General features: G+C 38.4%; 2 protein-coding genes across 2 annotated transcripts in view; both read left to right on the plus strand.

The window, feature by feature from the left end:
• The window catches only part of MOSMO (modulator of smoothened), an 82,782-nt gene extending 60,284 nt beyond the window's left edge, over window positions 1-22,498 (plus strand). The window contains exons 2-3 of the mRNA XM_070461005.1: window positions 10,735-10,947; window positions 15,631-22,498. Of these exons, the coding sequence (XP_070317106.1) occupies window positions 10,735-10,947; window positions 15,631-15,815 (398 nt within the window). The 3' untranslated portion in view covers window positions 15,816-22,498. The remainder of the gene's footprint in view (window positions 1-10,734; window positions 10,948-15,630) is intronic.
• A 3,854-nt stretch (window positions 22,499-26,352) lies between these two features.
• Window positions 26,353-27,768, plus strand: part of VWA3A (von Willebrand factor A domain containing 3A) — a 58,578-nt gene continuing 57,162 nt past the window's right edge. Inside the window, exons 1-2 of the mRNA XM_070461009.1 lie at window positions 26,353-26,411; window positions 26,904-27,062. The gene's annotated coding sequence lies outside the window, so the exon portion shown is untranslated. The remainder of the gene's footprint in view (window positions 26,412-26,903; window positions 27,063-27,768) is intronic.

The raw sequence follows: 27,768 nt of genomic DNA on the forward strand, positions 1-27,768 counted from the left end.
TGGGCTTCAATAGTTGCAGCATGTGGCCTCAGGAGTTGGGGCTCCTGGGCTCCAAAGTACAGGCTCAATAGTTACGGCACACAGGCTTAGTTGCTCCAGGGCACGTGGGATCTTCCCGAACCAGGGATTGAACTCATGTCTCTTACATTGGCAGTTGGATTCTTCACTGATGAACCACCAGGGAAGCCCCTATTTTCCTTTTAATTTTTATTTTATGGTTTAAATTTTATATTTCTGCTGTCTTATTTTGATACAGGGTATTAATAGGAATCTATCTTAATTCTTTTCTAATTAGAAAATTATTTTCTAACTTTCTAAAAAGTTAGTTCTTTTCTAATTCTTAATCCATTATTTCCGTTGATTTCTAATGCCATCATATATATATTTGATCTGTTGAGGTTATTTGATTCTGTTTTATTGATTGAGGTTGTTTACATCTGTTTTGTGGCTGGAAAGTTTACTTTGGAAAGAAAGCACTCTGTGGAAGTATTTTCAAACACTTTAATTTTGGAAATTAAAAGGAAATCCTCTGTTAAGCTAGAGTAAGTGAAGTGAATTTCTTGGGTTCTGCTTGTGTTCCTCTCTTCTGCCTTGTGGTCTTTAAATAGCACACTTCACTGTATCTCTAGCACCAGAGGCTTTATGTGGTGGTTTAAAATATTAAACTCCAAAAGAAAATAATTCCAGGATTTAAGAAGCTCCTTTCTTGCCAAGTGTAATTGAATGTTACCCTTTAGGTCTGACCATCTCTTTGACAAGAAGCAAGTTTTGAAGGTAAACCTATCTCTAGAAAAAAGCAGGAGTGGGTAAAATATCTGTAGCTCAAATCACAGATAAATACCTGATTTTTTAAATATTTAAAGAGCTCTTATACTTCAGTAAGGGAAATGCTGTAGTTCCTGCCTTATCGCCCCGTTGAGGGGGTATGTTCCAAGACCCCCAGTGAAGGCTAGAAACTGCAGGTAGTACTCAACCCTCTATACTGTGTTTTTCCCTATACATAAATACCTGTGATAAAGTTTAATTTATAAATAAGGCAGAGTAAGAACTTAAAAACAAGAACTAAAAGAGAACAATTATAACAATATATTGAATAAAAGTTATGTGAATGTGATCTCTGTCTTTAACTTCAACACTGTGGCAGTGAGTTCTTCATTTGCAGATACAGTGTCTTTAGTAGTTTTTATATCCTTCCGACCTATTCCTGAAGCTATGTAATCATCCTTTACTGGCAGTGAATGGCTTGGTATCATTTGTTTTAGGGAATTCTTTGTTGATGTTTTCCTATAGACACATTGCCATCAATTGGCATGTCTTCTACCTACAAGTTTAATGCCTTTTCCATCTTAGCTAAGTACTTAACACACTATGGCCATAATTTATACCGTTTGAGGTACAACAGCAAAAACAGCATGAATTTCTTTTTCCGTCTTCACAATTCACAGATAGAAGATTCATTCTTACTATAGATCTTAGCATTCTCGGCATACAATTTCTTTTCTTACTGAAAACTGTCACCTTTCACATTAAAAGAAGCTCTTTATGGTTTCACTTTGGCATAGCCTAATTGCCAGCATCACTAGTCTTGTACTTTAGCTCTATTACTAAGTAAAATAAGGGTTCCTGAACACAAGCACTGGGATACCCCGGCAGTCTCTTGGATAACTTACATGACCAAAAATCATAAAGGAAATCAACCCTGAATATTCATTGGAAAGACTGGTGATGATGCTGAAGCTCCTCCAGTACTTTGGCTACCTGATACAAAGAGCCTTCTCACTGGAAAAGACCCTGATGCTGGGAAAGCAGGAAAAAGGGACGGCAGAGGATGAGATGGCTGGATGGCATCATCGACTTACTGGACATGAGTTTGAGCAAGCTCTGGGAGATAGTGAAGGACAGGGAAGCCTAGCAGGTGGCAGTCCATGGAGTCACAGAGAGTTAGATGTGACTTAGTGACTGAACAACAAGTGACTAACAGGCAGTAGCCCATACAGTGTGTACCCACTGGACAATGGGATGATTCATGTCCTAGGTGGGCCAGAGACAGATGGTGTGAGATTTCATCATGCTACTCAAAACAGCTCATAATTTAAACCTAATTGTTTATTTCATTTTGTTGTTCAGTCACTCAGTCGTGTCTGACTCTTTGTGACCCCAAAAACTTTGAACAATTTTATTTAGAATCAATTTTATTTAGTTTAGAATTGTTTACTTCTGGAATTTTCCGTTTAATATTTTTGGACTGCGGTCGACTGCAGGTAACAAACTGGAAAGCAAAACTGTGGTTAAGGGGGGAATATTGTATTCTAGCACATACAGAACAGGTCTCAGAAGGGGAACAGAGAAGGGGCTTGAAGAATATTTGAAGAAATAATGACCAAAATCTCTCCAAGTTTAATGAAAAACTTTAATCTCCACATTGAAGAATCTCAACAAATTCCAAGCAGGATAGGCTCAAAGTAATTCACACCTAGCTACATCATAGTCAAACAGTCCAAAGGCATGAAGAGCATCTTGAAAACAGCAGGGAAAAAGTGAATCCTCATATACAAGGGATCCTCAAAACCATTAGCAACTGACTTCTCATCAGAAGCCATGAGGCCAGAGAGCAGTGGGATGACATATTCAAAATGCTGCAAGAAACAGACTGTCAACTTAAAATTCTGCAGAACTGTCTTCAGAAACAAAGGAGAAATCAGGATATTCTAAGATAAATAAAAACTGAGAAAATTCACCGCAAACAGACTTGTCCTGTAAGAAATACTGAGGGGAGTCTTCAAATTGAAATAAAAGGGCATGAGGCACTGTTTTGAATCCACTTGAAGAAATCCACCAGTAAAAGTAACTACAAAGGTGAATATAAAAGTCAGTATAAATGTCTTTTTGCTAGTAATCCTTTCCTCTTTAAAAGGTTGATTGATTTAGGCTGTGCTGGGTCTTCATTGCGCTGTGTGGGCCTTCTTCAGTTGCAGCAGGTAGGGGCTATTCTCTAGTTGCAGTGCGCAGGCTTTGCATTGCAGTCGCTTCTCTTGTTGCGGAGCACAGGCTCTAGGCTCTTGGACTTCAGTACTTGCGGTGCACAAGCTTAGTTGCTCTGCAGCATGTGGGATCTTCCTAGACCAGGGATTGAACCCGTGTTCCCTGCGTTGGCAGGCAGATTTTTTTACCACTGAGCTACCAGGGAAGTCCTCTTTTTTTTCTTTAAAATAAGGTAATAATTATAAAACTGTGTTGATGGGCTTACAATGTATAAAGATGTAATTTACATGGTAATAAGTACAAAAGAAAGGGAAGTAATAGAGGGATATTGGGGCAAAAATTCTGGTGTTCTGTTGAAATTAAGTTGGTTAATCTGTTGGGTTTTGTTTGAGATAAAATCCATCATTTTTAAAGTGTACAATTCAGTGATTTTTAGTATATTCATAATGCTGTGCGGTCATTGCCAATATCTAGTTCCAGAGCATTTGCATCAGCCCAGGAAAAAGAAACCCCAAACTTCCCAATTCCCCCTCCCCTATCCCCTGGCAGCAACTAATCTCTGTCTCTGTTTGTTACCTATTTGTTATATTTCATACACATGGAATAATGCACCATATGGTCTTTTGTGTCTGGCTTTTTTGTTGTTGTTTACTTAACATCGGGCTCATACGTGTAGCTTGTGTTAGTACATTTTTTTTTAATTTCTGAATAATAATCTATGGATTTTGTTTATCAGTTGATGGACGTTTGGGTTGTTTCCACTTTCCTTGTTATTATGAATAATGCTTTGGACATTCATATACAAGTTTTTGTGTAAATGTATGTATTCTAACTCCCGAGTACACTGTAATACACTTCAGTTCTGACAGTAGCCACCTAGAGTTAGCACAGATCCCACAAGTTAAGGGCTCTGTCTTCCACAAGATTGCCCCTAATTCATACACTGCCACAAGTTTGGGGTGAGGGGGCATTTCTGACCTACTGGCTATAAATTTAGGATTTCCCTCAAGTTCAGTAAGGAGACAGCTATAATGGTATGATTGGGGCCATGGAACCATAGACGAGCGATCAGCCCAGAATGGGAATGTAAGAGCTTGTCGAGGAAGACTTCCCGGAAGTGACTTTTAAGCTGTGACTAGAATTTGAAATTGTAGGCAGTAACCGTTTGAGAGTAGTTTAAGCAGAGGGAACAGCATGTGTGAAAGCCTGATGTGCTCATGCATGTTGGAGATGATTTAATAAGAATTAACTTAAGAACTTGAGCACCAAATATGAAAAAAAGGGAAAAAGAAGCAATATCATCCAGACTTCTGTAAGCCACTTGGACTTAAATCAAGGAAACAGTGTGTAGAAGAAAAACAAGATCCAACAAAGATCCCTAAAAAACACCATGGCAGAGAAAAAAACGCACCTGTGAAAAAAGAGAAAGTAAAACCTAAGAGGCAAGAGGAAAATTAATGGAATGTGGAGTCACTATAACCAGAGGAAATGAAGTTATATCAAATGCTCAGTTATATTAGATATTATATCTAAGAAAAGGACTTAGAAATATCCATCAAAGTCAGCAGTGTGAAATGAATGAGCCTGGCAAGAGCTGTGTCAGGGCGTGGTTGGGGTAAAAGCCAAGGTACAGTAGATTAAAGGGTGAACAGGACTCAGGGAAGTGGAGACAGGAACTCTTGACCAGGCTCGGGGACAAAGGATGCTAGGCAGAGCAGACAGAAGCACAGGCATGTTGAGGCCAGAGGGTGACTCGACATGATGAGGTGCTCCTGTTTTATACTAGGGGAGGTTTGGGGGGCTTCCCTGGCTGTCCAGTGGTTACTGCTCTCCATGTCTAATTCAAGGGGCCTGGGTTTCATCCCTGGTCAGGGAATTAGGATCCCACACACCACGTGGTGCAGCCAAAAAACAAAAAGTAAACAGGTCTTAAAAAAAAAAAAATAGGGGAGACTTTTGCAATCTGGAAGAGAAAATAATGTTAAGCAAGCTCCCAGAGAAAGTAAGAGGGAATAGGATCCAAAACAAAGGTAGAAAGATCAATAAGATGAAAGAACAAGTATATACAGATAAATTCATAAGTTTTGATGGTGAACAGTTAAGGAGTTGCTGTATGATGGCCCCTATCTTTTCTGAAAAGTAACAGACAAAGGCATCTACTGAAGTGATAGGGGGTAGTGGATCATTCTCATATAGAGTGCAGCAGACTTGAGATGGGCACAGGAGAGAATGGGGAAGTGGTGAATTAGGGAAATCTAATTTGTTTCTTGCTTTTAAACTGTGGTGTTGGAGAAGACTCTTGAGAGTCCCTTGAACTGCAAGGAGATCCAACCAGTCCATCCTAAAGGAGATCAGTCCTGGGTCCAAGGACTGATGCTGAAGCTGAAACTCCAGTACTTTGGCCACCTCATGCGAAGAGTTGACTCTTTGGAAAAGACCCTGATGCTGGGAGGGATTGGGGGCAGGAGGAGAAGGGGACGACAGAGGATGAGATGGCTGGATGGTGTCACCGACTCGATGGACATGAGTTTGAGTAAACTCCGGGAGTTGGTGATGGACAGGGAGGCCTGGCGTGCTGCGATTCATGGGGCCACAAAGAGTCAGACACGACTGAGTGACTGAACTGAACTGAACCTCTAAAAGTGGGCTTCCCTGGTGGCTCAGTGGTAAAGAACTGGCCTACCAATGCAGGAGATGCAGGTTCAATCCCTAGGTTGGGAAGATCCCCTAGAGAAGGGAATGGCAACGCTTTCTAGTATTCTTGCCTGGCAGGCTACATACAGTCCATGGGGCAGCAAAGAGTCGGACCCAACTTTGCAAGTAAACAACAACTTCTTAAGGTAGAACCCAGAAATCACAGCTGATAAAAAATAATCATCACTAGTAGTGCTTCTGGAGGAAAACATTAAATATGTGAAGTGTGTAAGTTACCTGTGGACTATTATTTTCTGTGCTGTGTCACTATTCATTTAAAGTATGAGCTGCTAGGCTATGACTCACACAGGAAAGTGTATATCAGTGCCTGCATTGGGGCCCCTATCAGGCTTCTTCTCACCTGCCTCCAGAGTCTCCTAAATCTCCTCAGCCAACCTGTCACTAAAACATAAAACTCTAATTTTCAGTTCGGTTGGAATATCGTCCCTTACTTAAACAGATGCTCTTGCGAAGGGCAATATGATAAGCCTTTATCAATCATTAAGACCCATACATTACTAGCATGCTAGCTTGCCAAGATCAGATGTTTATATCCCCAGAGAGAAAGTCAAGTAAGAGATCCACATCAGTGGTAGCGATTGGGTGGGCTAGTTCCCGATACCTTTCACTAACAAAGAGAGCCCCGTGAGATGAAGAGGACGCGAGTAGGAAGAAAATTCAAGGGGAAGATGGGAGAGGGCAAACGTTAAATAACTTTGCCGTTTTGTTCAAATTCAAGCCTATATTGGAAAACCCAATCATGGCCAGTTTACTGAGCAGTTACTGCGCTCCGTTTGCTCTGACGGATTGGTGGGTATGTGTGCCTTAGTGCTTTACAACTCCTGTGTTTCAGATTTTCTGTAACACAGCTTTTACACATGGTGATGACATGCCTTGTAATCATCTTCCTTGTAGCAACAGACGTGCTCAAACTGGCTGTGTTAAATCATTTCAGCAGTGTTTGGATCCGTAGATGATGGGTGTCAAAAGCCTCCTCAGTTAAAATTCCCTACTTAACAGGAAATTATGACTTCTTTTTCCTGTGTTTTGATACACAGGTGAGATACTAAGAGGCATATGGCATGCTATAGTTCCTGGTTTGATTTCCTTTTTCCTGTTGTGTGCAAGTCTTATTTGGCTAGATTGGTTACCTAGGAAACAGCTGCAGGGTAAAGATGGATTGGCTGTTTGGGAAATGGAATTACAGACCCCTTCAAGAAACAGAAGACCTCTTGGATAAAGCAAAAAATTAATGAATGGCTAAGTTTATGCTTAATTTAGTGTGCTTCAAAAAATCACACTGAGTTCTATGGGAGAATTTAGTTAATGCACCATGATTTTTAAATTTAGTGTATTTTTTAATTTTACCAAATGTTTGTTAATTCCTGCTTTGCACCCACTGCTGCAGGCCATTCTGATGGCTTTCAGTGAAGTAAAACGTTCAGTTGCCCCATTTTCTGTTTGGGTCTGAAAGAAGCTACCTTAAAATCAAGTGCATGGGGCTCCCGTGGTGGCTCACTGATTAAGAATCCTGCTAATGCAGGAGACACAGGTTCGATCCCTGACCTGGGAAGATTCACATGCCACGGAGCAACTAAGCCCACGCGCCACAACTATTGCGCCTGTGCTGTAAAGCCCAGGAGCCGCAACCACTGAAGCCGCCACGACGTGGAGCCTCGACACCGCGTCTGGAGAAAGGCCCACACAGCAGTGAAGACCCAGCGAAGCCAGAACTAATAGAGAGATAAATAAAAGTTACTTTAAGAAACCGAGTGCTCAATTATGTGATCCAGTCTATAATTGTATTCAGAGAATTTGGAGGATATAAAAGATCTTGGCTAGTCAGTGTGAGTGGTGGATTTGAATCTGCAGGTAGGAGATAATACTTTGAGGTAAAAGATGAAATTTAAAGACCTGGTGAAAGTTCAGGTACTCACAGTACCTGAATTTACCACATTCAGCAGTAGCAGCACAATTACCCTTGCAGTTCCCTACATCCAGACAGCTTATGGAAAATATGTAACTCTGATATAAATTATATTGCCCTAGAATCTTAAGAAAATGAATATTAGCAAAAACATTGACAAACCACTATTTGCATTAACACTTGCATAATTTAAGGGGAAAAAAAACTATTTTAACTGAAAGTGTGACAGAGTATTAGTTTTGTAATCTCAAACCAGTACAAAAATGTGAGCACATGAGAAACACTAAATAAAATATTTGTGAATTGATTTTCTTATATACAGTATACCTTCTTGTTAGTATTAGCTTTCTTTTCTTCCAGAACATAGCTGTTGAATATTTGGTCTTGATTTGTGATGATAAGGCCTTTTGTAAATATAGGAGCATAACTCCTCTTTTAAAGCTGAACATCTGTCAGGTTATCTCCACTTGATTTCTAGGAAGTATAGCTGTCTCAATGGACTTGATGGTCATGAGTTTGAGCAAGCTCTGGGAGTTGGTGATGGACTGGTGATGGACAGGGAAGCCTGGCATGCTGCAGTCCATGGAGTCACAAAGAGTCGCACATGACTGAACAACTGAACTGATAGCTATAATTTTCATTTTCTTACTTGTTATCTTTGTATTCACTTGGTGTGGTGTGCCTCTCAGGAGAGGAGAAAGCAGTCCTCCTCAGAAAGCGTAATAATCTACAGCGCAGAAAATTAAATTCGAGTCCTCCTTGCCAAGTCCATAAATGGAAAGTAAGAGGGGCAACAAAAGGATACTCAGAAATGTTTTGAAGGAGAGATATATTGAACCTACAGCCTCAAATATTTACCAACAAAGAATAATTCTCAAATTTAAATTTCACTGTGCTGGCTATTTAGAGTTACTGATGAAAGTGTCTTTGTATTGATATTTAAGTCGTGAAGAAAGTTGTTACTGTAATCAGAATCCATAATATTGAATTTTTCCAGAGGGTCTTTCATTGCCTGTTGTCTATTCTCACAGTAATTAGAGCTTTTATAAATGAGACAGTGACTACAGAGGGTAATTTGTTAGAAGTTTTTTTGCTGAGTGATCAGGAATAGTTTTCTGATAGAAGTGCTTGAGCACTGCTGTGAATGCCTTCTTTATTTCCCAAATTACTATAAAATGGCTTATCATAGTACACCCTCTCCCCCAAGTTTCCTTTTCAAGAAAACTTTTTAGTGTTTCATTTTAACAATTATGCGACTCCCTGGTACCTCCTCATCCCTATTGTCGCCCCTTTTCTGTTTTCAAGCAATTACCAGGATACTAAAAAGGTTGGGCTTCCCTAAGTGACTCAGTAGTAAAGAATCTGCCTGCCAGAGCAGGAGACAGGTTCAACCCCAGATCTGGGGGGTTAGTGATTGTCCGAAACTTTGAACCGAGCCTATGAACTCACTCCACTCCAAACAGCAACTATAGGAGGAGGTATAGTGTGGCATTACTGTGGAGGTTTGCTCATTTTCTGTCCCTTTCCCGCCCTTCAACTCCTCCACCTTGCTGGAGATGATCCCATAATTATAATGCTCTTTGCACCTCTTCAGAGATCACAAGAAGCACCTAATTATCAGATTATTTGAGAGAAAAAGTCCAACTCGTTTGAGTTATTGTCTTCCACTCTTGAAAAGTTACAGTCGAAGTTAGCATTAGAGAAAGAAAAAGACCACAACTCAATTTTGAGAGCAGAGCTGGGTTTTTTTTGGTTTGTTTTCTTTGAATACATTGATTATTTGTAAAAATGTACTAATCGCAAAGGCAAGTTGCAGGAAAGCAGTAACCCCCGACCAACAGCCCCACATATGCACATATATATACAGCTCCAGCCCTGGTCTGTCTTCTCAGACCAAGGGCAGCTTCCCAAAATGCCTCAACAAAGGAAGGCACATGCTATGATTTTGAGGTTAATGTCTTTTTGTTGTAGTTGTTCATAATGAGAAAATAAGATCAACAAAAGATGCAGAAATCTATTATGTTTTCAGTGGCTCCAGAAATTTCTTGTATTTTTGGCAGCTGTTTTCCCATTTGCAGTTGCTCTTAAAGGGAGAAGCAAGCAAGTTTTACTCAAAAGTAACATTTTAATTGTTCTTCTTAGTGGGGAAAGGGATAAAATAAATTACTTTTTCATCTTCCTTGTCTAGATTTCTGTAAATTAATTTACCCCAAATTTGATAGAGGGGTTCCTTAGGTTTGACATGAGAACATGTTTGTTTAAAAATAGCACTTAATTTTTACAAAAAACACTTCCATTTATTTAAATGGGAGAAGGGGTACTTTAAAAGTTAGCACTGACGCCTCTCTGCTTTTTTGCTGACGCATGCTAGTAATGATTTAGCAGTGTGAGCACTTTTACACTGTACGAAAATTGCTGAACCTACCAAATGGGGTGAACTTACTAGTTTTTCTATCATTTTCTTGAATTTCATGGAAAAGTACATATATTGCAACATTCTTAGACCTTTTACATTTAATAAAATAATATTGGCTATAGTATTTAATCCATTATTTAATTTTATTTACATATTACACTTAGAAATATTTCAAATTTGTATTTAATTTTTTAAAAAGTATGTTTCTGACCACTACAATATTGTAGAGTGGTTGGCCTCCAACTAATAAAAAATTAAAAAAATAAAAAATAAATTAAATAAAACCATCAAAAAAAAAAAAAGTATGTTTCTTCTCAGTCAAAACAATATAGGTGAGACTTAGATCTGGGAATAGAAAAGTTTCAGTTCTTTCTGCTAGAATGATAAGCCCAGTGAAAGGAGGAACCTCATCTCTCTTGTTCACTTATTTCCCTGGAGCCTAGAACAGTGCTTGACGCAAGCACCCAGAAAAGTAATCAATGACTGAATTAACTGCCTTCTATGACTTGTAGGGTTTGTTTAAGTTTACTTTGCATGTTCAATGAAGTATTTCTACATAGCAGACTACAGCAGAATGCTGCAGAGTAGGACTCAGTGGAATTAAGTGCTTGGATGACCCACTCAGAGAGAAATAAGATTTAAGGGGTGTTGGTAGGGACTATTCCCTGGGTGTGCCAAACCCACTCACATGTTCCTGTGTTTTGCATTTCCCCAGGAGCACTCACTGTGGGCCTCGTGCGACAGTGTCAGACAATCCATGGACGAGACCGGACATGCATCCCACCTCGGCTTCCCCCAGAGTGGGTCACCACACTGTTTTTTATCATCATGGGAATCATTTCATTGACTGTCACTTGTGGTTTGTTGGTGGCTTCCCACTGGCGAAGAGAAGCCACAAAATATGCTCGATGGATAGCATTCACTGGAAGTAAGTAACCTGTGCTAACTAAGTTTGTCTAGAAGGCACTCACCCTGGTATGTTTATGAAGATAATCACGTCTCAATAATAAGGACTCTCTAATCATCAAAGAGCACCATTTACGTACTGCCATCAGATAGACTCCACGCAGTCCCATCAGCTCTTCAGAATTCTCACCACAAGACCAGGACATCCAGACCTTAATTGCTTTGTATAAAGTGCTATTTTAATGAATTTTATTTTTGCTCACACTGTGACATAAGTTTTCCAGGCCTGTGACTCAGAGCTACCACTAACCTGAGTCTTTTCCTCTTCTTAATGGTATTGGTATCTTCTGTCAAATAAAGATAAATCTAGAAAAATATATACAGAAATATAAATTAGTTTAAGGTGGTGATTTGCTTTTTAATATTATTGATTTGAGTTTCTACTGTAAGTTGTTGTGTGATCATTGAAAAATCAACACATTTGGCTTTCTAACAATTGTTTCTCAACATTTCTTATGCCATTAAGCTATGCCCAAGAATATGATACATATATTACACATTCTCTCATACTTTGCAAAAGTGGTTTAATTTCAAAACACAACACAGGCTTTTCCCAAACTAAAAGCAACAAAAATGCACAAAGGAAAGATTCCTGTAATTTTGCTTTCTTCTTTCTAAAGCAGTTTTATCCCTCAGGGGACATTTGTCAAAGTCTGTAAACATTTTAGATTCTCCCAACTAAAGGGAAGCTACTGGCGTGTAGTGAGCAGAGTCCAAGGATGCTGCTAAGAAGTGTACAAATGCACAGAATAGCCCCACAGCAGAGGCTTATCTGGCCCCAGATGCCAATAGGGCCTGTTAAGAGACTCTGCACTAAAGAATAACATAACTATACCTATGCCAAATAATGCAGGATTTAATTTCTAATTCAATATCTTATAATCATCTCAGGTTTTCTTAAGTTTTTAAAAAAATAAATATTATAGCACAGCTTACTTTCCCTTGATATTGTCATGTAGAATTTATATGGGCAGGCATAATGCCATGTATTCTTATTAATGTTAAAACTCAATTTATTCTTAAAGATCATAGGATAGGGATATTAGTTCATGAGTCTCTTTTTCTCCCTATCTCTCTGTGAAGCTCTTTCTCTTTAGAGAATGTATACGTTTGCAGATCTGTTGTTTTATTTTCATCTCTATTTCTCCCTTAATTTTAAAATGTAGATCAAGTTGCAGTTGACATAAAAATGCTTCTTCAACCTTGCTAAGAAATGTAAAATAAGTTGATGATCTTGTTTGAGGTCAGACCTCCTGAGACAGTTTTCTAAATGGTAGGGTCTAGAAGCAGTTACAGAGATGGGACTACTAAATTAAAGGGTACTGATGAGGAATTTAAAGAGAATCTTTAGTTACAAATACAGTTACTTATCCAGACAGAATTCACTCTTTAGGAGTAAAATAACATGCAGAAGGATTTAGTTAAAATTTGGGAGTGCATATTCCTTGATGGCTCAGACAGTAAAGAATCTACCTGCAGTGCGGGAGACTTGGGTTCAATCCCTGGGTTGGGAAGATCCCCTGGGGAAGGAAATGGCAACCCACTCCAGTATTCTTGCCTGGAAAATTCCATGGACAGAGGCTACAGTCCTTGGGGTCACAAAGAGTCAGACTCGACTAAGCAACTAACAGTTTCACTTTTTATGCTCTGAATATCAAAAATCTAAAATGTGATTTAGCAAAGTAGTATGAGTCAAAAGCACTAAGTTACTCAGATGAGCCATTGATTCTTGTGACTCAATAAAAGGAAAGATCTTTGATTATCTTGTTTTTCATTCCTCTTCAAGAGAGAATATTTACGTTATGTATATAAATGTACTACCTTGAAATGTAGAATGTTTTTCCTTTATTTTTCAGTTTAAATGATTTAACTTCTTAAAATAGTAAGTGTATGATATATAATTAAGAGCCTATGAAAGGGTCACCAAGTGAAAAGTAAATCTCATTTATGGCCCTGTCACCCAGTTATCCACTACTCCTTTCCTGGAAGCAACCATTCTCACCAGTTTCTGGGGTTTCCTGCCAGAGGTGTTCAATGTGTAGAAACATATATGTGTATATGTGTGAGTGTTCTATAAATACATATTTATTCTATTTATACTATTCTGTATCTTGGTTTTTTGGTTCAACAATGTATCTTAGAGTTGATGTCATCTAAGAAAGTGTAGAACCTTTCTCTTAGCTTCTTTTTAAATGCATTGTTTTTGTTAACCCGGCTAGTCTACTGGGGTGGCAGTCAGAAGACGGGTTGGGCTCCCCCTAGTGTTACCATTCAGCCTTTGAAAATGTACTTCTCAATAGTTTTGTTAAGAATATAAACTAATTATTTTCTAATGGGTTTACACAGAGGAAGTGCTCAAAGGAGAGCCACACTTTAGGCGCTCACCTGTGGCAGCAAGAGTGACAAAAAGACAGGTCTTTTTCATCAAGTCTGGCTCTTGTCCTTGCTTTTGCCACCTTAATTTACTTGTCTGCCAGTACACCTGATATCTGGCCCTCACCACTGAGAAATCTGTGCCATTCAGGATATGAAGTTATGTCTTTACAGACTTTTGTAGGACCCAGAACTTAATTGTCAAAAGTTGATAGATATTTTCAGCATTAACAGTATTTTAAGATCTGAAGTAACTTCTCAAGTCTCAAGAGCTTAAAAAAAATCTCATCCACCAGCATTAAAAACTCCTCAGGAAGTATAGATGACTTGATTCCTTGGATTAGAAATCACTGTTGGATACAATCAGGTGTTCATTGCTTCCTTGAAATTTGATTAAGCTGTTCCTAACCAATTTGGAAAATATTTAACACTTGCAAAATATAAACCCTACTTTAAATATAGTCTTTAAGTGGTAAATGTTTACTATAAAGGATAGATTTTTATTTTATAGTAGAAAATAGTAAAGGATAGGAATTAAGTTGGCACATCAGTTAACAGAATGAACAAGTATAATATCTGCATATGTCTGAAGCACTTCTAAATTATTTTAGTGTTTCCTGAGGTTAAATTAATCTATATTAAAGAACAAATTGTTTTTAAGACAATAATGTTTTCCCATTGCTTTTATTAGATTGTCTATAGCTATTTAGATTTTGGTTTCATTTTACTTACCAAACCGTATTAAGACTTAAGAACCATTAAAGGTTGGTGACAAATAACACTGATGAGGGGACATTGGCAGCACTAATAAAGTTGTTTATTGCTAACTATACAACAGAAAGGCCAAAAAATCTAATACTTAATACCTGAATTTTTCATTCGTTTTGTACTAGGTATCCAAAAGAATCTAAATCTGCTTATGTAACATTTATTTGATGTGGTCATATGCCCAAAAAGAAAACAAACTCTATGTCAATTTAATATAAAATAGTCACCTAAATAGTGCAAAGCAAACAAGCATGCCGGTGTGTTTAGAAAATGTTACCTTTTACTACATTTCAGGAGCTATTCCTTCCAGGAAGTATTTCTAATTGGCCTTTTCAGAACTCTCCTATTAAATTTTGTTGATTGAGTAACACAAATAATTTAGGACAAGAGTCAACTGGTGTATTTATCTAGGATTCTGTCATTGCTGGGAATGGGTTTAACACAGAAAATCTCATTCAGTTAGTTATGGGGATGACTACAGTAATCTGCCTTCACAATATACTCAGGAAATATTTCTGCCTTCAGAGAAAATTGAAAGACTATGCATATGCTTTCAAAAAGCACAAAATATTTTCTTGGAAGAGCCAGCCTATCTATAGGTAATTTGTGCTTCTTGAGAAGAGATTTTCTTTGGTTGTAGCACAGGGGAGCACGCTATTTCTAAAACAACCAACTGTGGAATAACTTCTGCCCAAACACAGGGTTTTCTGATATCTTTCTGAAAGCATTTTAGCAAATAATATATTTCATTGTGTTTGTATACAAAACTCAAAGATTACCCCTTCAGCCCCCTCTTTAAACTCTGTGTACTCAGAAAACTGGGAGAGTTGTGCTTTTCTATTTTTTTGGAGTGTTGTCCATGAGAGAGAACCACCCACAGTTGGTGCCTCATATCAGAAGTCTGGTTCTTTCCACTAGCTGACTTTAAATCAGAGTAAGGTAAATAGTATTTATATTTGTATGTACCTTTTCTCAATTCCTTATAACTAATATCAACTGAGAAGAGCAGAGAATTGGGAAAATAGTACTAGGATGATAATAATCAACATTTATTCAGCACTTAATATCAACCTGGCACTGTGCAAAGGACTTAAAATTGTTTTGTTTATTCTTCTACAACTTACCCATTTTCAGAATTTCAGAAGACTAGGATTACACTAGTAGAGCCAGAACTTAGCCCCTGCCTGACTGAGCCCTCTGCCACTACTTTAAATGGCCAAGAATTGTATATACAATTATTTAGTAGGTTTGGTGGCCTTTCTTAATGCTTGTATTCAAAACTGTATGTAAAAGGCTAAGCCAGCTTTTGTTGTATTTAAGTGTTAGGCTTGGAGGATCTGTAATATATGCAAACCTTTTTATAAGTGGTCCATGTTGTAACAGAATTTGACCATGTTGTCATCAATCCACAACCCTGCTTATAAACTTCCTTTGTGCCAAATTTTCATTGTTTTCTCAATCACCAAACCATGTTACTAATGTTATGTTTTGGTTTGTTTTACAGTGATCCTTTTCTGTATGGCTGCCCTAATATTTCCAATAGGATTTTACATCAATGAAGTCGGAGGTCAACCTTATAAATTACCCAACAACACAGTAGTTGGGTCATCATATGTACTTTTTGTCTTATCAATTTTCTTTACAATAGTAGGACTTCTATTTGCCGGCAAAGTTTGTTTACCAGGCTGATGAATGTCTAAATTGCTTGACTCTTTTATTATTTTTAATTTTATTTTATTTTTTTATTTTTGGAGGGTGGGGAGGACAAAGGCAAGGCATCTGAGTAGTCCTCACATAGGAAGATGCTTAGATGAAACTGATGCTGAAAAGAAAAAACATGCTTTGATTTGTTCTCACTATGCACTTTGGATTTAAAAACAAAAAATAAGGAGAGCCTTTTCCATAACCAAATACAGACAATATTGACTAAATCTCCTGAGCATATTCAGGCAGTCAGGTCTGCACTGTGATAGCAACCTAGTGAAGGAGAATGCTTTATACTGAAAAGCATGTGGCCCTTTGTACTCTGTTGTTCCATTTTTAATGTCTAATGATTCATTTGAGGGAGGAAAAGAAAAAAGTCTAAGTATTTATGAATCATGGTGGACCAGAGGGATGCAAAAGATGTTCATGTGGGGCTGGCCTCACCTCCTAAGAAATTAGTGTTCACAGCTTCCTTGTAATGGTATGAGTCTTTGGCACCAAAATGGATTGCCATTGCATCACTGCACCAAGAAGCCAATAGATCAAAACTTGTTTGCTAAAATGTATGTAAAAATTCTGAAATTCCCTATTCTCTGTGTACAAAAAAAAAAATTAAACACTAAGAAACATGTTGGGGATGGGTGGCTGGGGGAAATGTTCCTTATATTTATATAAATATATATATAATATATATATTTTGCTGATGCAGTATACAGTGTGTATATATGTGTGTGTGTGTATGTGTGTGTGTAAATTTATATACACACACATGCAAACAGTTCCTGGAAGAGAACTCTGAATGCTTTGCTAGCAAAACACTGTGGTGTGCAAACCTAGAACTCAATAGAAAAAAAGCCATTTATCTGAAGGCTGCATAGTGGAGAGAGTCTTCAGTTTACCTCATTCTTTGTAGCAGCCCTTGATTTTAACTGGTTTTTGTAATAGGTACAAATAATCCCATACCTTTCTAGGTGCAATTTTAAGTTAAGCTAAAATTCTTTGTAGGGTTAATTTATTTGTACATGATAGTAGAAGGTAAGATCATGTCAAATCTTATAATTTGGGGAATCTGACACTATTTAAATTATTGGCAACTGTTGTCTGTTGTACAGAGGTTCTCTTTTTCAACTGGCTTGGTCTGTTACATTAATAATGCATTTTATATGTTCAAGCACACAACTTTACGTAAGTTCAAAATCTACTAGTAAGATCAATTTACAATATTTTGGCTATTTATAACACTAGCTTTACTCTGCCATAAAAATTAGTATTCTTTTCATCTGTAAGCATTATTAATAATCTCCTTTACCAAAAATATGAGCAATACAGTGTTTTCTTTAAATGCTTTATGTCTTGTTTGCTAAAAGCTAACATTTTTGCATTTAGTTTAAAGAGCTGTACTAACCCCACAGCTTTGTATTTCTTCCTGAAAGCAGCGTTGCAGCTAACCTTTGAGCCCACAGATCATTTTAAAATACAGTATTTCTCTTCTCCACATTTCCATGCCTTCACGCCTAGCTGTTTTTCCAGGCGAACATGATAGGTAATCTGCTGTTTGAAATGTGGGGCAGGAGAGCCTTTCACGGCAGTGGCACCCCAAGTGTCCCTCTCAGCAGAGTGTAGGTCCCTGTTTCACACAAACGGAAATGAATGCACTGGTTTTTTGTTTGTTTGTTTGTTTTTTAATGGTTACTTCAGAGATGGGGCTGCCTCCTCAGTTATTCAAGGTATGAATTGGAGGAGCCTGATGTGTTTCACACTGGCTTGTTTGACATTCATATTTCTTACTGTTAATTCAGCAGTATTTGAGTGTGGAAGAAAACCCCAGTGTTTCAGCTCACTCAGGAGTCGGGGTAAGAAGTGGCCCACCACTGTGGTGTGTTCCTTGAGTGTACTGGGAGAATGTCACCCATTTCCTTCCCAAGTTCAAAGGAATCTCTAGGAAATGCCTGAGGGAGACTAATTTTCCCCAAGTACTATGATGTCTAGTCCATTCTAAGAATACCACTGGACATGTGCTGTGGACATTTGGGCTTGCAGTTCTCATTGTGACTTGATTGGACCTCAGTCAAGTGGATCACTTTGAAGGGAAGCTTTGGTTGTCACCATTATACCACTGAAGTAAAGTGTTATTAATAAGCAAAGTATGGTTCAAATTAATTTATGATAATGACCAAGAGCTTTTCTCTTCCAAAAGATTAATTTTATTGTAAATAGTTTCTCTAAGTATTTCTAACTGGATCAAGAGCATGGGGAGAGAAAGTTTCTCAGCTGCTAAGAATTTCCCCACTGTTTACTTCTTTCACTTACAGTGGTATCGCATATAAGATTGCAGAATTTAAGGTTTTATTTGTATCTATTACACAAACCATAAACTTGTCTTTAATTTCATCACTGTCTTGGAGGTCCAGTGCACAAAGGACTGATGGGGGAAACTCCCTCTAACCAGTCCGCACTCTAACCCAGGATGAAAACCATCCCATCAAGTAGTATGTGAAGTCACATCTTTGTACTCTTCCAGACCAAACATTGAAATGGACTCATTCATATAAAATTCTATAAATCCTGTAAGTGAAAAGATAGACAATTGTCAGCAGTTGCTTTTAAAAAGGTCACTATAATAAGTACTATATAGTACAGTATTAATTTATAGCAGGAAATCATATCTTGTAAACTGTATATAAAACACTGTTTAATGGTGCAATCATTTGTCAAACTTTTGTCTGTTACATTGTTTTTAGAGTGTGTGCATTCTTCTCATACCTAAGAACATCACTGTAAAATCTGCTGAAAAATATTTATAGGTTTTATTTGCACAAGACTTAGTTTGAAATTTTTGGAAGCTCCTATTGAACATGCCTAAACATCTGTAAACAAGAAAAATCTTCAATTCATTAAAAGCAAACATTTCAGTATGATTCTTTCCAAAGGTAATCCATGTTCTATGTTGTTAATGTGTGTATGTAATTTTTCTGACTCTTCTATTTCTTATAAACCTATTTTCTGTTTCATTTGTTTTGCTTTTGAAGGATGGCTTTTTTTTTCTTTTTAATGTTCTAGATGACCAAAACACTTCATTGATTTTTACTCTTTTGCCTAAATCTTTGATATCCCTTTTGATGTTCTGTGAATTCACTTAATCTCTTAAGTAAAATAGTGAACAGTCCTGGTGACATACAATCTATTGACTTTGAGGAAAGACCCTGAAAAGGTATTGGAAACTAACTTTGAATATACTACTCTTAGCTATTATTTTGCATCGTGGGCTTCATGGGAAGAACATGTTGCATTTATTTTGTCTTTATTAAAAGACTACTAGCCACAAGTTACTCCGATTATAGTAGCTGTTTTATCAACCCACTTTGATCTTCTTTTAAAATATTAAATTTTCATTCACAATTCAAAATAGTAAGCTGTCTTTCAGAACTAATTTTTGAAGGATAAATGCATATGAAGGAATAAAATGGCCTGTGTCGGTTGGATTCCCTACACAGGACTTCCTAGTTATATCACCTCCAGAGATTTTAAAGTTTGTGATCAAGGCTGTATATTACCCCAAACTTTATTAAGGATTGTTTTCTAATTGGTTATAGCATTTTTCAATTAATAGTTTAAAAACAAATTGTTAATACAAACTGTATAAAATGAACATAATTTTTCTTCACTTGTATTTTTGTTATTGAGCAAGTTTATCAAAATAAATTGTCTACTAAAGAAACTAAAAAGGCTTCTATTACTTTGAAACAAGCTTTGAATTTAAAACTTTATTTTAGAAATAAATTTTTTATAGAGGTTTCACATACTCCCACAGTGACACTTCCATGCCTCTTGGTTTGATTTTGTTGTTAGCATTGTGCCAGGGAAAGGTCTCCCCTCTCCCACTCTCCTACCTACCCCCTAGGGAAGAGATGCTATTAATAGTCCACAACATGGGTTAGTGTGTGTTTACCAATAAGAAGAGGCACTCAGCAATGAAAGACCATACATGTGGCACCCTCTTCTATATCATATTTCCATGGACTTGAAGAGAGGTACTGAGCCAAGTCTCTCTCATCTTTTCTTTTTTCCTTGCACATAGACCCAAACCCTTTCATCTTTGCCTCAGTCTTCTGTTTCTACTTTATTTCAGGCCAAAGACTCGCAGCTTGTAAGAGTTTTAAATTGGGCTTGAAGGAGCATTGTAGAGCACTTTGGTTTCCAGACTCATTCACATGCTCCATCCCAGCTTTACTGTACCTCTGTTTAGGAGTATTGGGAGTAGCCTAGCCTAATCGTAACTAGTAATCAAATAAAACACTAGGTTTACCATTCACTGCTATTTCTTTATATGGCCTCTGCAGGAGCCTCATGGGGAACTGGGAGTTTAAGACAAGGTAGGATTTGGATGTTCTTGGCTTCTGGACCTTAACGGCATCTTCTTAGGATGACCAACCATCCCGGTTTTTTTGAGACAGGGCTTTTCTGGGACATGAGATGTTCAGTGCTGTAACTGAGAAAGTTCCAGGCAAAAAGAAATTAATTGGTCACCCTACTTTTGCACCATTCAGATCTTACCTCAATTTATAACACAGATTTGAGGTATTTGAAGGGTTAATTTCTATAAATGTCAATGAATAGGTCAACTGGAAATTGTAGTGGTTGACTAAATATTGAACTTCTAAGAAGGGGAAAAACGCCTTTTTCTTCTCTTTATAGGAAAAGGCAACAGACTGTCTCTTAAGAACAATAATATGAGTTAAAAAATACTTTTGAGTTAGTCTTCCATCAACTCTCTTCTAACCACTGTATGAGAAGATTATAGGAAAAACACCAAGACTAGAGGACTGTGGGTTCCTTTTATGCAAAGTCAACTCTTCTGGGTCACAGTTACCCAGCAACAAAATAAAAGTAGTTATTTATAAGTTGTATTAAAGATAGAAAGCATAATGTATTTTTTAGAATTTTGGTTCTTTTCCCAGCAAGAAAAAAAACACTGGGATATTTTCAAGCACATTCAAGGTTTCTACAAATAAGCCCCAGTTCTAAAGACTAAGACCACCCAAGATTAAATTTCAAGAAGAAATTCTTCAGGAGACTCATAAAGTTTCAGAGCTGGATGAAATCTAAAAGCATGTTCAGTGTTTCCATTTTCCAGATGAAGAAATCAAGGATTCAAAGGCTTCTTGACTTTCCCAAAGTCACATAACTAGGTCTCAGCAAGACACTCAGTACTGAAGAAAAGAATGTGTTTGACAAATAGACCTTGGGCAGTTGTTGACCTAGGACAGTTTTCCAAATTCTATAGCCACTTGAATTAGTGTTTCTTCAACTAATCTCCATCTACGTCAGTTCGCCCAAATCACTTCTGCCAAAATAATCTTAACACAGAAGAACACTTCATTTCTTCACTTGAGTTCCTGTTATGCCCACAGTTACAGAATGAAATCCAAGCTTCTTTAGCATAATATTGAAAACCGTTAATGAGCTGATTTCGGGCTATCTCTTCAGTTTGATTTCCCGTCATTCTCTTTTCATTTTTTACTGACAAACCAACTTCATTCTTTTACTACACCTTGCTCTCTGTCTTACCTGTGCCTGTATGACCTCCCCCTTGCAGTTTCTTTAATCCCTCTTGTATTTTAAATAATCTAATTTTTTGTGCTGTGTTTCTCTTTTGCTTGTACCTCTGTAACAGAACTAACTAGAGGAGAATCAACTGCCTGGATTCAAGTCTCAGTTCCACAATAAATCATGTAATAAATCACTTAACCTCTGTGCACTTTGGTTTTCTTATCTGTAGCCCAGGTCTGATAGTACCTACCTCATAGGGTATTGTTGGTTTAAATGAGGTAAAGCATGAAAAGTTCCTGGTACATAGTAAACCTTCAAGTGTTAGTTGCTGCTGTTATTAAACACTTCTCTATAATTTGATCAAACTTCTGAATTCAAAGAATGTGGCTTTCTCATAGTTCAGAGCCCTGACACAGTGCTTTACACATGAATTATCATGGTTAAATTTGGGGCTAGGTTATAAAGGAGAACTATGAAACTGTTTCCTGGAGATGTGAAAGGCTCACTCACCTATCTGCCAGGATTGTTTCAGTGAAATTTTTCCTGAAAGCAGAGACATGCATAGATCAGCAACCTTTATGGGTGAGTGTGGTTATTTTATTGGTAAGTATTGGACTGTGTAACGTGCCGGTCTTGCTGACCCCCTTAGGATTTCTCTGGACTGAAGACACTTTACTACTAAATTCACAGTGCTCTGATACTGATACTCATACAGAGGACCACGATGATAACAAGCACCTTGTTGATCCTGAAGAGAACTCTGGAGGCTTCTTCAAGTGTGTGGGTTCTTCATTCTCTTGAAGCCTTCCATACATGTGGTATGTTTTGCCGAGACCTGGTTCTGCCAAGATGGTTTTAATTGTTTCTGCTAAAAGGAATGGACTCAAGGATTTGATCTCGTTTTAGAAGAGATTATCCTCAACTGACCATCTTATGGCACTTTAGTAGCTATTGCCAATGTGTTTGGTCACCGTTAAATCAATATTTATTATCTGTTGGGGCAAGTCAGTAAAATGAATGCTATGTCCTGACTGGCACTCTTTTCATGTTGTTTAAATACTTAATTTAGTTGTGTAAGACAATTCAAGTATTTTCTTAAATAAAAAACTTAAAACCTTTTTCTTTCACATTGCTTTGTTTTCTGTGGCAAAATGCAAATGTAGTTGAAGAACCACCAAAGAAAACCTCTCCCACTAACCTTGATAAGTCGTGTTAGAGGGGAAAAAGTAATCCATATATCTAAGAAAGTTTTTAACTACCTCATCTTCTACATATTTTGCTAATGTAGTTAGTGAGAGCAAAATTTGGACTTGTGTGTTGCAGTCCCCCCCCACCCCAACACACATACACCACTCAAATACTTAAGCTTATTTTTGCTTTCAGGATCACTGGTAACTTTTTCTTGTCCTCAGGGCTGCTATGGAGAAGAAAGTTAACCATGACCCTAAATTGGAACAAAATATTTTTTCTTTTAACAGTAACACATGTCTGTAGTTTTTAAATGAATATAGGAAATTAATGTTCCCTCCCTGACATTACACCTTCCAGAGAGTACCACTGTTGACACTTTACTAGGTATTCTTTCAGAGACTGCTTTCTTTACTCTGTGTGTGTGTGTGTGTGTGTGTGTGTGTGTGTGTGTGTGTGTGTGTGGTGTTTGCATATATATATGTGGATGTGTCCTGTTCAACTGTTTTAACAATAGCAAGATCATATTATACATGAGTAGCACTACTTTCTTTTTTAACTTAATTTATGATGACTATCTTTCTGTGTCAGTAAATATAGATCTTCCTCATTTTTAATGACTGTATAGATAGATAGCTGTCTTACATACTGTATAATATAGATATATTTCTCCTTTCTATTGTACATTTGTCTCCCAGTCTTTGCTATTACAAATAATGCAACTGTGAACTTAACCTTTAGATAACAGAAGCTTCCCTTGCCAAATATAATAATCTGACATTCTAACTGAAGCACATCAATTACTCTATTAAAGCAATTCATTTTCTTTTAAACTGGTTAAAAAATGGTGGCATTCGTAAGAATTTAGAGAAAGAAGCTAACATTAAATCCATGTTGTGTTTTTCCAGATGTCAATTAATACTCCTCCTATGAGGTAGGAGACAGTATTTTATAAACTAGAAAACACTAAGAATCAGAAGAGTGAACCATTTACCCAAAGTTTCATTAGTGAATCCGAGTTTCAAACCTAGGTTCCCTGACTTAAAATCTAGAACTGCTTCTGCTGTCCCACATTGCCAGTTTGGCTAGTCTAAAGAAAATAAAAATAGCTTGTCCCAGATGCATGATTCCTTGGCTCAGACATGAGCAGCTAAATCTATGGTTTGCTTCTTCTGGATGTGGAATGCAAACCACCATAAAAGGTAGTCTCTACTTATGAATATTACATATTGAAAGAAAAAATTATATAAGTTATTGTCTTTAATCTGCCATTATTCACTGCTCATTGTCAAGTTTTCTGCAATCATTGCTAATTGGTATTTTATAGTGCTTACTTCCTGAACTAGTGAATTACATCATGTCATCCAATGGTTTTATCGGAACCCTTTTGAGAACTGAGCACATAGGGAAATTTTCCCCAAAAGGCCATCCCCTATCCTACCTATAGCACTTTAAAAAATCAACTAGATTCCTTCTTTCTTGTTGGTAGGAAATCTGTTGGCCACTGGGGATACCCTAGAGTTGTACAGAGACCCGTGGCTGAAACTTCAGGAAGCCCCCTCTGGTGGTTTGACTTGTCCCTCTGGTGGTAAGCCCCTATACCCGCTGCTGAAACATCAGCTACTCCAGGCCGAATGGTGCAATAATTCCCACACTTGGGGCATGGTAACCTTTGGTGAGCCAGAAGCCCCTATGCCTCTGGACTTTCTTCCTGGATGTACCAAGGATCCATTTCCCCTTAGGTCTTGCCATCTCACCACTATGGCTACCAAACACTGTGCAGATCACTCCTCCCTCTGATTTCAGATCTGATTTCTCGACCTCTGGTTTTCTGGGGACTGTTCTCTCTTGCTTTGGCTTTCCTCAGTCATGTTTGCCTAGTGTCCCCTTCTTTGGTTAAACCACAACAAAAACAGATCTTTTCATGAGGCTAATTTCACCCTCTGGCTCTAGGACTAGATACAGAAGCCAGATCTGGCCAATCAGTCACAGTGATTGGTTCAGGAATGAGTATGTCCTGTGACCAAGCCAGTCCTGGGACTCTCCTGGAAAAGAGTTGTTCTCCTTCCTTCAGGGTGCTGAAGGCTGCAGAGGGGAAAGCTGAGCTGACGTCCCAAGTTCGCCAGCCACTCCTACTAAAGAGCCTACCTAAGAATAAAGCCATCACGAAAGAAAAGTTGAGAAATGGAGACAAATTTCTGTTAACAATTTTAGCCTTTGGATCAAGCCTTGCTCAAGGCCAAAATTATTGCTGGATTTTTCTGTTTTCTGAGTATATAGACTCCCTTTTTTCCTTAAGCCAGTTTGAGTTGGGTTTTTGTCTCTTTTAACTGAAAGAATATTTATACTTTCCCACTTTCCTCTTGACATTAAATACATCCATCACTTCCCATGTTTTGGCATGTCATTTTAATCTTTTAAGTAACAGGCTTTTACAAAAGACAGGAAAAAACTGTTCACTTCAGGCCACTTCTAAACCCAACAAAAAGCACCTGCAACTGCTTGAAATGGAGGGAAGAAATACAGCAAAATACAAATTAGTGTCTAAAGAAGTGTATCGCAATAATATTGTCAGTCTGTTTGGGCTGTTGTAACAAAATACCTCAGACCTAGTTGGCTTATAAAAAACAAATTTAACTAGATGTTAACTAGATACATTGTACACCTGAAACTAATGTAGTATGTCAATTATACCTCAATTTTAAAAAAAGGAAAGGGGATTTTTTTTTTTTTTTTGACTGCAGCGTGTGACTTGTGGGATCTTAGTTCCCCAACAAGGGGTTGAACCCAGGCCCTGAGCATGAGAGTACAGAGAATAGTACATATATACTGGAGTATAGTATATAGCAAGTCCCACGAATCTACGGTGTGAGAAAGAGAAATTCCTATTGTGATCCAGTTCCTCACACGAGGCCAATCATGAACTGTATACAGTCTGAGGAGAGCCGAGAAAGATGGTAGGTACCAGCACACAGCTTTCTCCTACACTGGTCATAGAGCCTGAAAACCTTACTCAGCTTTACCCATCTGGCCTAAATACATCCAGAGTATGTGTCATGTAAACTCCAATAGAAAAAAGCAGTAGCAATGAACTTTTCAATGTTGGGTTTTACTTCTTGTAAAATGTTGAAAACCCGTGTATCCAGGAGCAAAGGATGTTGTGAGGGTGGTAAACCTTGTGTCTCCAAAACTGGTGTATCAAAGCTAGCCAGCCCCTTCTACCCAGGATTTCCAATAAGGTGGGCCCAAGGACCCTCACCTCTTGCTCACAGAGTAGCCTTTGGCTGGTTTCTCTCGGCATCTTGTGACTCTTCCCTCTTCTGACTTCCTTTCCTCTTTCTGGTCTCCTCCTCTCCTGCCTCGCTGGTGTTGACCAAATGCCATGATTTACAGCTGCTACTCTCACCCATGACTAGTCTGCCCAGAGTGAGAGGTGATAGGTGAGCTCTCTCTATGTTGAAGGATTTTGTTGTTTCTGATCTGACCTATAGATCAGTGACCTCTATGTTGGGGTCAACATCTGAAGGGGTTCTCTATCAATCACATAGTGACTACCACAAGTAGCGCATGTTCTAAATTACAACTAAAGACTCAGTAAGTGAAGATCGTGATTTGAGAAATGACCTGGAGAAGAAAAACTACGTGAAGATCCCTTCACTGCTACGAGCTAGTTAGTTGCCATTGAGTATGTCACTTCATCTCTCTTGACTTCCGTAGAAGGAGCTGGAAAGGTCCCCAACTGTGGGCTAAGAGCTGGTTACATCATAATCACCTGGAACCATTGTTAAAGATTCATGTTCCCACACTTTGCTACAGTTCTGTATTAGTCTGCTGGATGGGAATGTATGTATGTTTTCTTAGCAAACAACCTAGATGATTCTGATGGGCATCTGGGCTTGGGAACCAGTGTAGTAGGTGATCTCTCCTTATGCTAAGAGATCACTGAGCCTGCTGTTGCATTAGCCAGGTTTGGGTGGAGCTGGAGCTGGTGGGGGTGAGGGACTGCCAGACCTCTCCCAGGGAGTGTGTTTGGAGGGCCCCAGGGGATCTGCAGAAGAGAAGCAAGGTCATGAGCTTTCACGCATGTCACAGATTCTGTGCTGTCTTGCTTCAGTTCCTACCACAGGAAGGCAGCAGGCAGCAGGGCTCCACTGGTCTAAACCATAGTTTTCTGATGACCCAAAGGTTCTAAAAATACAGAAGAGGTCCAAATCCTGCTCCTGGCTTTTGTGGGGGTGGAGAAAAGCAGAGTGCCCAGGGAGAGGTTGCTACAAGCCACAAAGTGGTAATTTCTTCCCCGGGGTGAGGAACGTTTTTCCCTGTCCCTGCCTCTAGCTGCAGTGGTGCAGTCTGTTACCTTGGATACCAGCTAACACTTCCCGACAGGGCAAGCTTCACTGTTGCTTGGAGGAACTAGAAGTGGGAACCAGGAAAAACAGAGTCCTGGGATGACCAGGGCCCTTCTCCCAGAGTTGGAGAAATAGAGAAATGCAGGTGAGGTTGAGAGTCACAAGTATTGACAGAAGGGAAAAAAAGAGGGTGGGGGAGGCCCAGACACTAAGTTCTGCAGTGAGAAAGACTCGGGAGCCTGGGTCTTAAGCACCTGCTGTCTACATGCCAGGCATCGTGCTAGGTGCTGGGGTACAACAGTAAAAAGGGGAGTGATGGGAGAAGAACTGTGGCAATTTGTTATGAGACAGCCAGAGGGCAGGACTAGGAGGAAATTATTTCCTCCTTAGGGGCTGGGGGCAGCAAATGGGGTTCAGGAAAAACTTCTTGGGTTTTCTTATCAAACAACATTTTATTGCAAAGGCATTTCTAGAAGTAGATCCAACTTGAGCAAAGAAGAGAATGAATTAGCAAGGTGTATAAGTGGGGTTATCAGGGTGCACAAAAGGATGCAAGATGAGGTAGAGAGGTGAGTAAAGAATAGAGGCAAAAGGAGTGAAAAGTCTTTGAAGAAGATCTAGTTTGCTTGTCTACAGTACTGAGGAGTCATGGGCAGGGTTCTGAACAGGTAAGAATACAGACAGTTCTGCATATCAGAAAATCATTCTGGCAGCAGATTGTAAAATGGATTGGATGGGGACAAGACTAAAGGTTATTAGGCAGTTAAAAATACAAACCCTGGGGGAGGTTTTATCATTAGGAGAATCCTAGATCCAGGTGTTAGCACATCAGGAACGTAGCTGAAGATTTT

The sequence above is a fragment of the Odocoileus virginianus genome, chromosome 33 (genome assembly GCF_023699985.2).
Source record: "Odocoileus virginianus isolate 20LAN1187 ecotype Illinois chromosome 33, Ovbor_1.2, whole genome shotgun sequence".
Classification (NCBI taxonomy): Eukaryota; Metazoa; Chordata; class Mammalia; order Artiodactyla; family Cervidae; genus Odocoileus; species Odocoileus virginianus.